General features: G+C 39.5%; 1 protein-coding gene across 7 annotated transcripts in view; it reads right to left on the bottom strand.

The window, feature by feature from the left end:
• The window catches only part of LOC137107790 (glutamate receptor 4), a 92,195-nt gene that overhangs the window by 39,460 nt on the left and 36,482 nt on the right, over window positions 1-16,253 (bottom strand). For all 7 annotated transcript variants that reach the window (XR_010912083.1, XR_010912082.1, XR_010912084.1 and 4 more), the window contains exons 3-5: window positions 10,242-10,481; window positions 1,933-2,117; window positions 253-306 (exon numbers count right to left, since the gene is read on the bottom strand). Coding sequence is in view for 4 of the 7 variants with exons in the window: in XM_067491779.1 (XP_067347880.1) it covers window positions 253-306; window positions 1,933-2,117; window positions 10,242-10,481 (479 nt within the window). In the remaining 3 variants the exon portion in view is untranslated. The remainder of the gene's footprint in view (window positions 1-252; window positions 307-1,932; window positions 2,118-10,241; window positions 10,482-16,253) is intronic.

The following is a 16,253-nucleotide window of genomic DNA, read 5'->3' on the forward strand; positions in this document are numbered from 1 at the left end:
ATTTGGTCCACCTCTTTGGTCCACTATTAGAAAATCCTTTGTTTTCCCTTCAACATTTGCTCCCATAGCAAGCCCTTTAGTGATACTGAGACACAGTCTACAGATCAATACCACAACACTGTTTGAACAAATAGACTAGAGGGAGATAGTAGAAAGCAGATATGAGAAAGCAACAGAGGTTTTTCAAATAGATATGAAGATAAGAGGCACACAAACAAGGACAGCATGAGAACAAATGTTATTTTTTCTCACCAGGTTGGCCATGATGTAATGGTAGCCTTTGACATGTTTCCCAACACTGACAATCTGTGAGGAGGTGGAACAGAACTCAATGTTAATCCAACTGGATTAGAGCAGAGCATACACTAATTACTTTAGATGATGCGTATGACAAGCGAGTGTGTGTGTCATGACACAGTGGGACCGTCGGGTTTTATCCATAGAAGATCGGGCGTCAAATGAACAGGCAGTCATGTCAGTATCTCACTGAGGAAGTAAACACTTCATGCTTTCAGAGACATAACAATGCTTCTTGACATTCTTGAACAACGTGTGTGAGTCCAGAGCTGCAGAGTGGTGATAAAAACCAATCCTGAAAGCTGAGATCTGCTGGGAAACCCTACTGGGCATCCATTTAATAAAGGCATGAGTTAATTGAAAAAAACTTGATTACTGCCATTAGGACCTGACCATCAGGTTGTGAAACTGCTGTTGGTGATTGCTCACAGCTGAAGTTTGACGGTGAAAAGTAGTTGCTCATAATAGAGAGTTGTTTTGCTCAAAAGCATTAAAGTTACAGAATCCACCATTTTCCTTATAGAAATATGCTCATGAACTTCTCTAACAGCAGAGAAGTGCTGTCAAAGCCTCTCATGACAGCACGACTTGCTCCTAGAAAGTTTTAAGTTATTAAGTTTTGTAGCATTTGTAGATTAAATAAATTCACCTTTAACACATCCTGGACTTTTTAGGTATACTTTTAACCCCAACAGCCAATGCAGTCTTAACTTTTTTGGTTAATTCTGGAGCTATATCAAAGTTTGTACACCCTGCAAATTAGCTGCCAAGAAACCACACTCCCATCTGTAAATGAAACAGTTTGCATATAGCAACTTCATGCTCAGACATGCAAAGTAACATCTGGTTGCTTATAAGCCTTGATATGTTCTGACCATGTTGATAAGCAGCTAACGGAGCCCAATTATTTATGCAGTTCTTGTTCTACATCAGGATGATTAGGCATATTGTAAATATACACATGGTGACAGTTGGAATGAACACAGCACAAAATAGATGTTTATATCTTTGGCAGTAACTCTGACTACCACTGTACAAAATAGTGCAGCATCCCAGAGCGGTACATATAGCAGCAACTAATGTTTGCATAATGCTATATATGACAGGGTCCATCATGTCTTGTTGTGGTTGCTCTATGTACTGGCATCAAGCAAGGATGGAGCGGGATTGTCTGTCACTCCGTGGGGAAAACAGACTCATACAAACATACGCACACATACACATCTGCAGAGTAAATTGTTAGAACTATGACAGATGTCAAAGTAGGGATTTCTTGAATTATTGAACAATTACACAGAGGCCAGTTGCCCAAGGGAAAGACGGACAGATGAAGGGATGAAGAGGAGCAGAAGGAGGAGGAGGAGGAGGAGGAAGGCACAAATCATATTCTGAGTGTGCTTATGCCAACTGACACCACTGGAGATCAGAACGCACTGTTTTCAAGTTCAAAAAAATCCTAATTAGCACAAACACACTCAGTAACAGTGAAGCCGGCACTGAGCATAAGCGATTGAGGTTTGATAGAAATAGGCAGCAGACTTTAACATTATTCTGTATCAGATCTTGAAAAGACAGTGTTTGATAACCAGAAACAGGTAAAAAAACAACTACATGCTGGTGTCACGAAAGCATCACCTGTTCCAGCATGTTCTGCAGTCTCTCAGCCTCGAGGTCAATTACAAACTTCTTCTCCTGTCTCCTGTCCAGATCCTCCAACAGTTTCCGGTAACTGGCATCATTGAAGTTTTCGACACAGATGGCGCTGACCTGCCAGTTATTTTGTCCTGCCTTCTCCATGATGGCCTGTAAGATGGCGTAACCTGATACAACCAGACACACAGGATGGGACAGATCAAGATATTTACAGAAAGGTTAAACCAAAAAGCTTAACTAAACCAAACATGACGTGGTGAAAGGTTTCACTGAAAGAAGAAAAAAGAAAAATCACATTTCTGAGGTGCATTCAACAGTAGAGTACAGGTTTCTAAATATATAATACTATATAAATAAAAATATAATATGAGATCTGCATGTTTTTTTAGCAAGCAGGATTTTGCTAACAGTAAAATAGCATTAATCCAGTAGCTGTATCTTGCCTCAGCTGCCTGCCAGTGCATTTAGCAGTATGGATCATAACAATGCTAAACAAGTGCTGTTAAATGTATCCCTACATTCTACTATTGGTCACTTAAAGTGTGCGAATTTTACAGGATGTAGGTCAAGAGGCTAAGAACTGCTGATGACACATATAAAACTGGAAAAGACGTGCTGCATCGATCGCTTGGTTATTACTGTGCATTTGGGGATCAGATCTTGATCCGGATTATCTCAGCACTTTCTTATTATCATAACAGCAGTATATCTGGATGCTTTTTATTCATCAGTGTTCAAGCTCCTGAATATACTGAGGCTGATGTCACCCTGGCTGAAATACGACATGTGAAGTGATAAAACATATTGCTCATAATTGCTGGTTTAAATTGCAAACTGGCTTCGGTTGACACAGCATCTTTGGCAAAACATTTTTCCCATCTAAAAGGAACTGCGCTGAAGCAAACTCGTCATAAAACCTTCATCCTTTTCCAACCAGATTTTGGGTTTTAGTCCAGTCATGGAAACAGAGATGAATATACCACTATACTCTAAAGGGGGTGGACTCTTGCTGTCAGGATTGAGTATAAAGAAGATGAGTGTCAGAGAGGAAACTAAGGAGCTGTGAGGGCGGCTGTTCTCCAGCAGGAACAGATGTCCCTCTTAAACGGCCCCTCCTGGTGGCCATCACAATCTGGCAACCCGTCTCCCTTTGCTCCCAATTAGTGGATTAACCTGTGCTCTGGCAACCCGGCCTCTTCTCCATCTCCTCAATCCCCTCCCCAACCCCTTGCTCCCCATTAGAGGAATGTCCATGCCAGGAGGGACTGCTGGTTGAAGCTACACACTTACAGTAAAACACACACACCCCCATGTGCACATGTATCATGCCAGTGCCCAGAGTTACTCCTGGGGGAAAAGCTAGTTTGTGACAACTCCACAGATGCTGGGAAGCCAGACCCCAAATGAGACGCAATCATTGTTCATTTCCCTAGTTATAACAAATGATAAATGGGGTTACATAAGCTAGACAAAAAACAAAAAACAAAAAAAAATCGCTAAAATAAAACCATTTGTTTTTGGTCGTCACAACACAAGATACTGGTCTTTTGCACACAAGGCTGCTCATTTTGCTAATAACATAAATAAAATGCAAACAAATAACATGAACTCATCGATCTACTTCAAATTCTCAAAGGATCTGGGTTCCCTAGGTATTTGACAGGATGAAGAAAATGCGGAATGCTCAAAGTCTATCTTTTATTTCCCTGGAAATTTAATCAACAGAGAAGGTGACAATTTCCTCTCTTTCCTCATGTGACCAAAACATTTACTATGACAGTTACTATTACTATTACAGTTGTGTTACAATCACGTCAATTTACACATTTCATAATAAATCACTTTTCCATTTTTTTAAAATTAAAACTAATCACTAGTGAGACAGGCATACTGTCACTGTCTCCTTCCATATTCTTATTTAAAACATTTGACATATTTGCAATACTCAAAGTCAGCTGGTATGTTTTCATTTTACTCTTTGGCTTCCTGAACTTAAACTTGGCCTTGCCTACTTTTTCTCACTTGACACGAGTAGTTAAGAAATAAAAACTAAAAAAAGCTTTGGATCTTTAACCTGTCTTTTAGATCTGTTGCTATAAATTAGTAAATGTCCCACGCAAACATTAAGCAGCACTTGTCCACAGAAAAGGACAGAGAAAAAATATGGTGAAGTACTTTTAATATTAATCATGTACGTAACTACCTGTACTTATATAGAACTTTGAGTGGGTACGTATACATAATGCACTCCAGTAAAAGTATGTTTATTTGTACCTTTACTTAATTACAGTTTTTGAGTACTTCATCCACCACTGGCTGGAACCTAAATCTGATGCTAAGCGTATTTTCCTATTGCTTGAGATAACATTTTGTGCATATTTCTTCTGAAAAAAAACCCCAGAGGTCTTGATCCTGTGCAGGTTGGGAAGCCACAGACTGGGTTTAGAAAAACAAGCCTGTGGTAGCTGCAGAGACGTTGCAGCTATTGATTATATTGACTGAACTCGTTTCAGCTACAAATGAGCAGCTTTTTGGCTGCCTGTCAGTGTGTTGTAGTGTGAAACCATAAACACTTTATGCCATTACAGGGGTGTAATTGTAACCTGATTTAACACCTTTGGGTTTGGTGTAGAATCAATCCGTTTGAGGGCAGGTATCAAGGTGGTGTGATACAAGATCTACAGTGGAATTACTCTTTACACTATTTTATTTTAATCCCAGAATGACACCAAAGAGCAGATTATTAGTTTATCAGGACCCGCCTCAAAAGTGCACATTTTTTAATTTGTTTCAATAGTCAAAAACTATATTACTAACACATTTCATAACTTGTAGCTCCATCCCCGTAGTTATTGTTGCAGGGCCTGTCAATTACATTCTTGCATGGCAAATATTCAGTTTAAAATAACTGCACTGTCACTTGAAACAAAAATTTTTAAAATATTGTTTTTGATTACGCTCTAAAGTAAACAAAGGCAGGCTTCTCATTTTTAGCTAACAAGCTGAGTAGAGTCAACTAAAAGACAATGTGCCGCTGACTTTTTATTGGTTCCATCTGATTTGATGGAACCTTAAATATAGCAGGCATTTGATGGCTACATATATGATATGATGCAAGACACTAAGGATAATGCTGCACTTTGCAATGAGAAAGACATAGATGATTTGTTCTTGAATTGCAGAGTAGAGACATCTCTAGTATTACAACACGGCATTATAAATATTAGTATAATGAAAACGTTATTGATTGTTGAGTCTAGCACCCTTAGTAAGTTAGTAAACATGCTTTAGTAAGCAACACAGTATGATGCATGCGTCCTTTTATTGGACTTCAACATCAATAATCCTTATAAATAATCATAAATAATCACTCCACTAAGATAAGACTTAATAAACATCAAAATCAGGAGGCATTATTCAAAGTTAATCCTATCTCAGGTGTAAATCAGTGTTTTGTGTGAGTGCTTGGGAGTGGCCAACAATGTAATATCCCCTCGTGTCACATTGTACTGCATGGAGTGTACAGCTTATAGCCAGGAAGCAGTTGCAGCGTCCACCAAGGCAGGCAAAGCGTGCAAAGGGCTAGCTGATTACCAGCTGATAAATGTGTAGCCCTGGGGCTGTATGTGGAGCAGCAGCCAGCCACAATCAGCATCAGCGTCAAAGACACAACCACAGGCTAGTGTGCAGACTGACGCTAACACTTGCTGTACTGATTGGAGCAGAGCTGGACACTAGATGGAAACAGCTGCAGCATGAGAAGAGGCAAAGTGCCGAATGCACATCTGGGCTCATGTCTGTAGTCTCTGCCTCTTCTTTATCTTTCCCTTCCTGTTTTCTTGTCTTTGCATATTGTCAGTGTCTTTCTACTAAGCCATCATCCCTCATTTCCTTCCTCCCTGAAGCTGTCCTCTTCGTTTACCACTTCCCCAGAAAGCAGATAAAGAGGCTTAAGGCTTTTAAAAAGAACCATTGATCAAGGTCTGCATACACTGCTCCTGCCACCATCTTCTGGACAAAAAGAATCTAGTTTCTAGCTCTCTTCACTTCCTCCTCTATGTCCTCTTTGGTGGTTCTCTTATCTTAGCTCATCTCTTGAATCCCTTCCCCTCTTGTCTGATTTGCTCTCATATTCTATTTCTATTACAATACAAATTTTATGGGAATTCCAGGAAAGCTAACAGGAACAGCAATCACTATAACCACACATACTCATAGAGCTTCTGTATCCATTCTCATGCATCTCTGGTGCTTTGATGCAGCGAATCAGACTGGCACTCATTGACTGGGCTTAGCCATGCGTGGGCTGATTTTACATTATAGTCAATACTGAATGAATGGCTGGTCCTGTGTGAAAAAAATCCTCAGGCCAAAGTGCTGCCAAAAGCCTTCTAAAAAGCACTCCCATGCACATACAAAACACTAATACAAATCACACGAATAGAGTCAGGCATTGTTGAGAGGTGTGCATGCACGCACACACACACACACACACACACACACACACACACACACACACACACACACACGTCCTTACGACAAATTTGAGGTTTTAAAATCTGCACGTCTGTTTCTTCAGAAAGACGCATAAAGTGCACTCCTACTCATGCCATTTCTTACTTATTTGTACAAAGACTCCACAAAAAAGAGCAAATATATGTATATATATATATACACAAAAAAAACCTAAACAAAAAAGTCTTGAGGATGATATTAATCAATTGCCTTTCCAGCCCTTTGCAGAAATAAAGTCTAGTGGTTTTTAGAAATTTGAAAAGTGCTTGTGCAGACATTTGCTTTAATGCTATGCCAGGCAGCCTTGCAGATTTCATGTGATGATTTAAAGCTGATTGGTGAAATGAAAAATTGAAGGACTAAATGGTAAAGAAGGTCATCAGATGAAAGGTGCTGCTACTACTACTAGTAGTACTACTACTACTACTACTACCACTACTACTACTACTAGCAGCATTGTAACAGAGCCCACAAAAATCAGCGGTCAGTCAAATAAGTTGCCTGCTGATCTCAGGACTAACATCCACATAGGGTTGTCGCTCATAGAAAATAAAAGAAAAAAGATCAAGTTATTTAAGTAAATGTTGAACTGTTTCTAATTTATTTGAATGCATTTCCATATAGAAAAAGTATTAAACTAGAAAAAATATACATTGTAAGAACAAACATATTAAAATAAAGTCCTAAAAAATTCTTTTAACAGTAAAACAGACCAAAAATTGAAGAATAAAAAACTAAAAACAAAAGCCTTGTTATTGTATAACAAATAAGAACAGTATTAAAAACAATAAATCCAGTAAGACCTTATTCAATGACAAATAACCAGAATGAAAAGTTCATATCAATATCAAGTTTAAAGTGAATAAGATTTGTGAATAATCTCATGACACTTCACTTGTATAATTCAGGATCTCAGAATAATTCATCATTTATGTCATTTATGAAACACAAGATGTATTCTATTCTGCTCTATCCCTGCCTTGTTTGCTTGGAGTTCAGTTTGAGGGAGGTATTAGATTTTACCTCTCATTCAGGAAAGAGCGATTGTTTATTTTATTATCTACAACAGCAGGATTAAGTGATACAGTGAGGAGGAAAACTGAATTGTAATGGCATTATTATTATTATTAAGATATCACAAATATATTATAATTTCCATAATATGGACGGCTGCTACCATATCCATGACATCTACCTGTCCGATCTGGGTTTGTTTCATTACATGAGAATTGTTTAGGCAAAATATATACATGGGTGTTAAACACAGGGTGTCATAAAGACTCGTTTACCTCTGCCCTCTCTGATATGAGCCACAAGAAAATTGGTTTGAAAGAGCAGCGCCAGGCCAACAAGAATCTGAAACTGCACCCTTTGATGTCAAAAAACTGCACTAAAATGACAGCCAGTGTTACACTATTTTTGTTTATCTAGACACACAACAACCCTGCATTACAAAGGTGCAAACACAGCAGTTTGCTTGGGTTTGGGCAGGAAAAAACAAGGATTCAGCGTAGGCACTAAATATAGATGACAAGGTTTAGAAAAACGTCAGAAACAATGTCACGTACATCTGGTGACAACACATATTTAACATCACAATGTTTGTTCAACATCTGAAGTGACAGGTGCTTGGTGTCACCATAAGGTTTGTTTTGGTTGGTTCCAGGTAAAAAGTGACCTCTTAGAACAGGAATACAGTGCAGACAACACACACTGACAGCATTTCTGTGGGTTTAGTCGTCCATCAGTAACCTGTCTTATATGGAGCAGATAGACTCTCTATAAATATATCAACTCTGGCAGGCCTCCGTGTGTCACATACCAATTCGTCACCATGTACAATGTATATGTTTTTATTTTCTTCCTTATTATTCCACACATTCTGATCCTGTGTCATGAAAAATATGCTATGATAAATAATAAATCACGACGGATTGGTATTTCTGATCTAGATGTTTTAGTTTTTTTTATGTTCAAAACAGAAATGATCGCAATTGTTCAAATAAGTACCTCCTTTTCTTGTGTTCATCTGTGGAGCTAATTGCTCTTCATTGTTCAAACTTGTTTGGCTCACCAGAAAGCCACAAGCAAGCTAAAAGTTGGGCTGTGCGTGAAAGGCCAGCGCCCTCTGACAACCTTTATTATGCTTCTGAACAAAACTTGATCAGATATTATTAGGTTTGGTTAAGAGGAGAGGAGGCTTTTTGCCCAGCCAAGTGTGTATGACCTGAGATATGAGAAAAGGAACCAGGGAATGAGATGTTCTGAAGGGAGGCTGTCCTGATACTGCCCTCACCCTGCAGCCCTCAGCAGCCAATCTGCTCAAACATTCAGTGCAGTCCCCACAGCAGCACGGAGAAACAATGAAATCCCCTGACTACCTTCTGGAAAATGTATAAAGGCGAGCTGTGGTCCAAGCAGTAGCCCGTATCCATTCTGTCTTGTAATGGAAATGTGACACGAGGGGGGTGAATAAGTACAAACATATTGATTCTGTGATTGTGTATGTGGTGAGAGAGGCAGATAGGGTGGGTGGCAGGAAAGAAAAAAAAAGAGAAAGAGACTGACACAGGGAGAATGAGAAACATAAAGATGAGACATGGTCCTTTTCCCCAGATGGGGATTGAAACTGGAGAAAGAGAGAGGTCCAATGATATCCACAACACTTCTAAAAGCAGCTGCTCTCCAGGAGTGATCTCTTGGTGGCCCCAAGACATGTTGTGGATTGAAAAAAAAAAACAGCCTTTATTTTAGAAGCACATCCAGTCACACCTCTGTGTTTACCATGCAGGGGGCATGCGGGGATTGAGAGCCTGCGGAAAGGTTTTTGCCTTTCCCGTGATTTAGCTTGGGTTATTTTCTTAATTGAACATGCTTTTTTAAAAGAACAATATTTAGTTTATTTTTGAAAATTGAGTGGATATTTGATTTCTTAAAATTACATGCATTTCAAAAGCTCCCACACTTATCACTGGATCTATATGCACAATATTTTTTTTTTAGGTAAACGTTCCCACAGGTTTTAAATAATCTATTAATAAAGTAGAAATCTTTACCCACATCCAGTGAAAGCTGCACAGCTGTGAGGCTTGTGTGGAGTTGGTACCATTATCTGTCTGCGTTTCAACCCTGGCCCCATTTAAGACTGTCCAATCCACTTTGTGGGTAAACAGAGTTTCAAAGATATGCCCACACTCGCTATCTTAGTCCACCGCAGCTCTTTATGTTGAACACAGTTAGGACTGTTGAGCTGTCGCCTTCGGTGCAGACACTTACATTTTCTCCAAAGAGACTTTTATCTTTCTGTGTTTGCCTAAATCTGTTCCTAACTTCCATAAGATTGCTTAGAAATTGTTACTGTTTTGTCAGAGTATATTTTAAAGGCTTACCAAGGGCTACCATTTTCTTACAGAGAGCAGGGATCTGCCACAACCAGCTTGAATTTAATTTATGTTGTTCAGCTCTTACCCACTACTGTACCTTTGGGGTACTATAACAAGTCCAGGATTTTAACAGAGGACATTAACTAAATCCACAACCTCAAGCTTGTCAAACATACATGTTTTTCACAAAGCTGATCTTTTTCTGTCAAAAGCAGCAGTATATAATCTGCATATTACAAATACAGAAGGCCCCACAGTTCATCAGCTCACTTCTCAGGTGTGTTGTCAGTAAATTAAGAAACATGTTGCAATACACCACCTCCACAAACACATGTCCAACTTAAATAGAAACATCCAAACCAAAGACAAAGCCAGTTCATCCTCATCACTCACCCCGGTCGGTGTCATACAGGAAGACAAACTTGTTCCAATCGTAGTGATCAAGGAGGGATAGGAGAGCACCACGGATGGATGGCCGGAGCTGAAGGGTGAACTGACTCTCACCCTCGGTGGGAAAGCTGGGTGTGATGAGGGAGATGTGCAGAGCGCTGCAGAAAGACGTCAGTGTGTGGACCGAGCGTTTGTCGTACAGGCCGAAGATGGCGAAGACACCACGGGAGTACTGGGAGCAAACTGAGGAAGAAAGCAGCAACAATAAACTAATTAATAAATAAGATAGATTTGTGGTGATGGGGAAAGGAAAGAATGAATATTAAAATCATGTCAAGTGAATGATGAAAGTAGCCCACTTAAAGTGGAACCTTTAAAAGGGGACCACCACACCACCATTACATCACAAACATCTTTATATCTCAGTAGCCATTTATCTAATCCGATCGCTCAGTTTGATCCTGGATGTTGTTGGGAAACCAAAACAAAATGCTAGTAAAAGATGGTAAAACATATTGTGAAGCTACTGGGGAACTTAAAGATGGCAAATCAGTTCTTCAACTTCTTCCAAATATTTATACACATGCCGTGAATCAGTTTACTTGTCTTTTAATAAACACTTTGCTATGATGATAATTTCATTGTTTACGAGCAATACAGCAACACACAAACTAACACAGACAATGAGGGCTTATCTCAAGAGAAACACATTTTTTAGATGATACAAATCTTGGCAAGATGCCGGAAAACTGTTTCTGGCACACAGGAAGTGATATTTCCGCATTGCTTGGAATACATAGCAGGAGAATGGGGTATTTAATATGAGCAGTGATAGCTATCGTGCTTGAAAAATGCACCTGAGCGGATCATGAACAAAAATGCTTACAGTTTTGAATGACAATTGATTGCTGGGAAATGCAGTTGCAAAAAAAAACCCATAAAAAAATCACCACAGCAATGAGCGCTTAGCACCGTGACTGGAAAGAAAATAACAAACCATTATCCCGCTGATTACCACTTTAAACCCTTTCAAGAGAACTGCTGAATGCAGTAAACAGAGATCAAACCCAAACGCATCCGTTTCCTCTGATGCTTTCATCTCAAAAGCTGTTCTCTTCCCATTTAACAACAGCACCAACACTTTCCTCGCGGCACACTGAATCATTCTTGCTGTTGTGTATATATTCTAGAGGACGTTTTCGCTATTAACAAAATCCAACAAATTCACACTGTGCTGCTTTATGACATCAAAACAGCACAAACCAAACCGGCATCTATTATGTTTTATTGGTCAGACTTTGAATTAAATGGAAACTCTCCATTTGCATAAAGTCTACATAAGCTGAGCTGTACACACATACACAGTGTCTCCTGCTTTAAAAGATCTTCTCATTATAGAAAGGTTTGGCTGTCTACACGAGTCATACTGTAATTGCCCACTTCTTACGCAGGCACGCAGGCACGAACACACACAAACACACACAAACGCACAGAAAGAACAAAAACAAAAAGAGAGGATAATGAGCATCCTCTGCCAGTTCCCGCGTACAGCAAGAATCAGAGCGAGTGGCAAACTGAAGGAAGATGTTCCTGTTGTTAAAGTAAAAAAGGGGAGGAGAAGTAAACAAGAGAGCTGCTTTACTGGCAAACCCACTATTTACATGCAGTGTGCAGTACTCTACTGTGGAGACAGAGTCTGCGTCTTCTCTGATCTGCCTGCTGCTTCCTACATAAGTGAGTCAAACAAGACAACACTGAGAGAGAAAGACACAGGAAACATATGCTTCTACTGTTGTGTACACAATTAAGGTACGGTAGACGGACGTGTCAGCAACTAATGACTCAGGATGTCAGGACTGTACTGTAGTGGGGTTTCTTGTAATATCACAGACGAAGTTTTCTTTATGCATTGACTCATTTAAAGTCATTGTGGTGGGTGGGAAGATGCTTATACAGACATTATAAATCCCCTTTATGCATCTCTTCATCTCAGCTTAGACCTGGACGTGCTGTTAAATAAGCACAAAAGGCGACATCAAACTGTATTTTTTAATATTATTGTTGAAAAATGTGTTATAATATAAGTTATATAAATAACTTGTCCAGCAAAATAAAGTACAGACAAGGTCATGGTCAGCCAGAGAAAACAGGATTCTGTTCACGCTCTCATGAAAACAAAAACATATATATGGTATTTATAAAGTGCACCATTATACCAATATACTATCATTTTGGGTACTTATCATTTTTCTACAAGAGAGTAGTGATTTATTGTGGATATACCGGATGTACAGTATGTTGAAGTACACATACTAAGTTTGACTCAAGAATTAATCACATTACTGAAACAAAGCAACACAGAGCAAAATAACTGCTGTTACTTATTAGGCACATATGTCCACACCTGCCCCCTGAATAGCGCCAGTGATGAGTGATGAAGGCTCTCTGGAGAAGTAGTCATGGTAGAGAGTCTGTCCACTCAACCAAGTAAGGACTCCAGAGGTTGGAAAATCCACACAGCCCACTGATGTCCCCTCAAGGAGTGGGAGGACATCAGTACACACATACACACAAATGCACACACTTCTCTATATCCTTATGTTAACGGACACCCTCTTTGCGCATGCTGCATTGCTATTATTTGGGAAAAACAATTTCTCATATGCATGCACGGAATCCTGCTGGTCTAAGATCAAAACCTGACAGTTTTGCTCAACCTTTGTCTCCCCCTGCTGTGTTTGTCTCTCATTACTCGCTGTTTTCATACCAATTTGGATCAACCCATGTGCATATTACTGGAACTGATTACACGAAAAGGAAAATATCAATAAATAATTTATTTCAACTACTGCTTCCCCTTCTTACAATGCTACCAGGCCTCAGAATGGAGTGCCCCATCCTGTTATTCATTGGGTGAATATGTGGACATCTGGAGACAGATGTCAGCAAAAAGGCTGATTATCATGATATTAGTAGCAACTAATTTGAAGCACACTCATGGTCAAAAATATGCTGCAGGAAAAAAGGACAGGACAAATGTGACGTTTTATTTGCTTTTTTGCATAAATGCGTAAAATGGAGAAGTTTATCAAAGCGTGTGTGTGAGCTTTTCTGTTGAAGTTTTAATTAGCATGGTGCATTTTGTGACTGTTCATAGACGCTAAACAGAGGGCAAAAGACACACTGAGACTGGCAGGTATGGATTTTTGCATGACTAATTTGGTGTAATATTGTCAAAAGGAGTCTATTTGCTTTCTGTTATTTGTTATAATTATGCTTATTTTCGATCCTTTTTCAATCTAAAAGCACAGAGAGTGTAGTACAGCACAGTGAGCATTAATACAGTCTTGGATTTTCTGCTTCATAAGAAGTGAGAAATAATTTTGAGAAAAATCCTTTAACCAGAAAAACATACCAAAATGAACCTGAAACGACTTTTCGATCTGCTGCCTTTGAGATGGGAAAGATCTGATGCTGGAATATTTCAAGGATTGCATCAAGGTCACATTTGCACACACTCAGGAGCTGCCAGGGAGAGCACTCTGCACAGAGAAGCTTTGGCAGAGTGGACAGCCCAATACTGAGCTCCAGTACATGCCAAATGGCAAATTATGAGTGTTATCCATTTCATTAGAATGAATGGCCTCAGTAATGAAGAAAGAATCCATCAAAACCATGCATAGCTAACAATTTGCCCCATTCCTACTCCTGCATAATGCCTGAACTTCTATTCTGTCCCTCACTGCAGCAAGTAGAGAGAGGTAATTGTCTGCACATAGGTCTCACATTTCTGTCAGCTTGCATAGGTTCCTCTTACGTAAAAGAACTGAGCTGTTGCCACTTCATCAGTCAGCAAGATACACAAGTGGATTTTCATCACTTGAGCAATAAAGATGATGCTTCCATTTAGTCAACTGCTAATGTTATGATTTATTTTTCATTTGTATTTTCCTCTCTCTGAGTGAGGATAAAAAATTTACTTTACAGTGTAATGGGGAATGTCAGATTATTTAGCAACTGAGATAAATCCTACCAAAACATGATAATGCTGCTGCCATGCAGATGAATGTGGTCACCTCTGGCCATTTATTTTTTTAATTAATCAAATGCTACATACAAATAGAAATTGCTTATAGAAACAATCCAACAGAGAATTATTTCCAACTTTGTAGTTCCTCTCGGTTTGCATTTAAGGCCTGTGAGTTAACTGATTTGACTGATTTGATAACTGACTGACTTTCATCAACCTTATTTCTGACCTCAGCTTTTTGTGGCAGACAGCAACAAGCTTGTGCAAGTCACACTAAAGAGCCCAGGAGCCAGTCAAGATGTAAATGGAGCTAGTCGTATAAAGATAATTATTTTAGACATTGTAGTCATAAATTTAGTTTATGTCTCTTGGATGTGTCAATAAGCACTTGTTTGGCAGGACATTTGGAGACTCCATAATGTGATAATGGAAGTGTTGTGTCTAGTGCTGTGACACATGTGTACATCACTGACTGGACAGATTATAAAGCTAGTGTAGTCAAATGCTTTTACACAAAGTTTCACCAATGAAATGACTCAGACATTGGGTGAATCTTGACCTTCATCAAGACAATGGGGGGCAAATGCAGACATTAAATGCAGACTTATGAAACTAGACTAATTTCCAAATCTGCTATACAAGGTAATAACATAAGAGCAGTCAAGTCAGTTGGATATTTTGACATCACATATTTTCCTCTTATTGGGAAGGCAGTGGCTCAGTTGGTAGAATGGCCACTTGTAGACCATAGGGTGGGAGGTTTGCGCCCCCCTCTTCCCGACCAGTGTTTCTGGACAAGACATTAAACACCCAACAACTTTTTAAAAATAATTTAGCTAACCCTAACCCACAACACATGTAAACAAGAATATTTAAAAAAAATGGCTGCATGGGAAATTGTGGAAGACATCTGTACTTCTGTAACGGAAAAACACTTTTAAAAATTTCTTAAAACATTTAACTCAGGGTATAACTTGTTTGGCCGTACAGTACCATTTACCATCTATTGTATTAGCAATGTTTCTGGCTTGTACTCAGTCTTAGATGTGACATTTCCCACATGTGTTTTGAAAAACACAGATTCACAAAAAAATCCTAAACAGAATGACTCCAGTGCAAAGAGACAGCAAAGGCCAATAGAAGCAATCCATCAGAGTCAAACTGTATCAACCAGAGTTTGCTCTGTATGACCTAGTGGTGATGTGACAGCAGCACTGACAGCGAGTGGGCGGCCGCTAGTGGCAGGCCGGTCTCCTGGACTGGTTCATTTAGTCCCACACCAGCAGTGACCCTGAAACAGCATCCGCTGGCCGCACACTCCACTGCACAAACAGGTCAGAGCGCACGCACACACTCACTGCAGCTCATTCTGATCAATGGGCCAGACTTTCTGTATGTGACACACTAACGGAGAAATGCAACAGAAGCTCTCCTGTCATTTTACATTACACTCATCTGAAATGAACTCACATCATCACTTTTAGCAAAAATAAATCTCAAGTGCATCTTTTTGAATCATTCGAAATTGAAGCAAATCATCAAGCGGTGCTATGTTGAAGCATGCTAAGCTTTCTACTCTGCCTCTATTGACCGGCTGGACTCTGGGTAGCTAAACTGCTTTGTCATCAGTGCTCTGTGTAAATCAGTAGATGGTTGGATATGGTGCAGTGCCAGTGACACATTTTTCCCCTCAGTCTCCCAGGTGTCAGGCCCCACTCACCCAGCACAGGGAGTTTGATGATGCCTGCCCCCGACCTCTGCCCTGTCAATACATTGATCTCAGCTGCACAGAACAAACCTCCATTATTTACCACTTGTTTTAGAACAAAAAACATCCAATGCATGCTTCCAGGGAGTCAACTTACTGAAATTTCAGTTACGGCAAATCATTTTCGAGCACAAAATCCAAACAAGTTTGAATCTCAAGTTTTAGGCAGTAAGTGGAATAGTGAATAATGAACAAGAGCTTTATTTAAATTACTGTA

The sequence above is a fragment of the Channa argus genome, chromosome 22, assembly GCF_033026475.1.
Source record: "Channa argus isolate prfri chromosome 22, Channa argus male v1.0, whole genome shotgun sequence".
Classification (NCBI taxonomy): domain Eukaryota; kingdom Metazoa; phylum Chordata; class Actinopteri; order Anabantiformes; family Channidae; genus Channa; species Channa argus.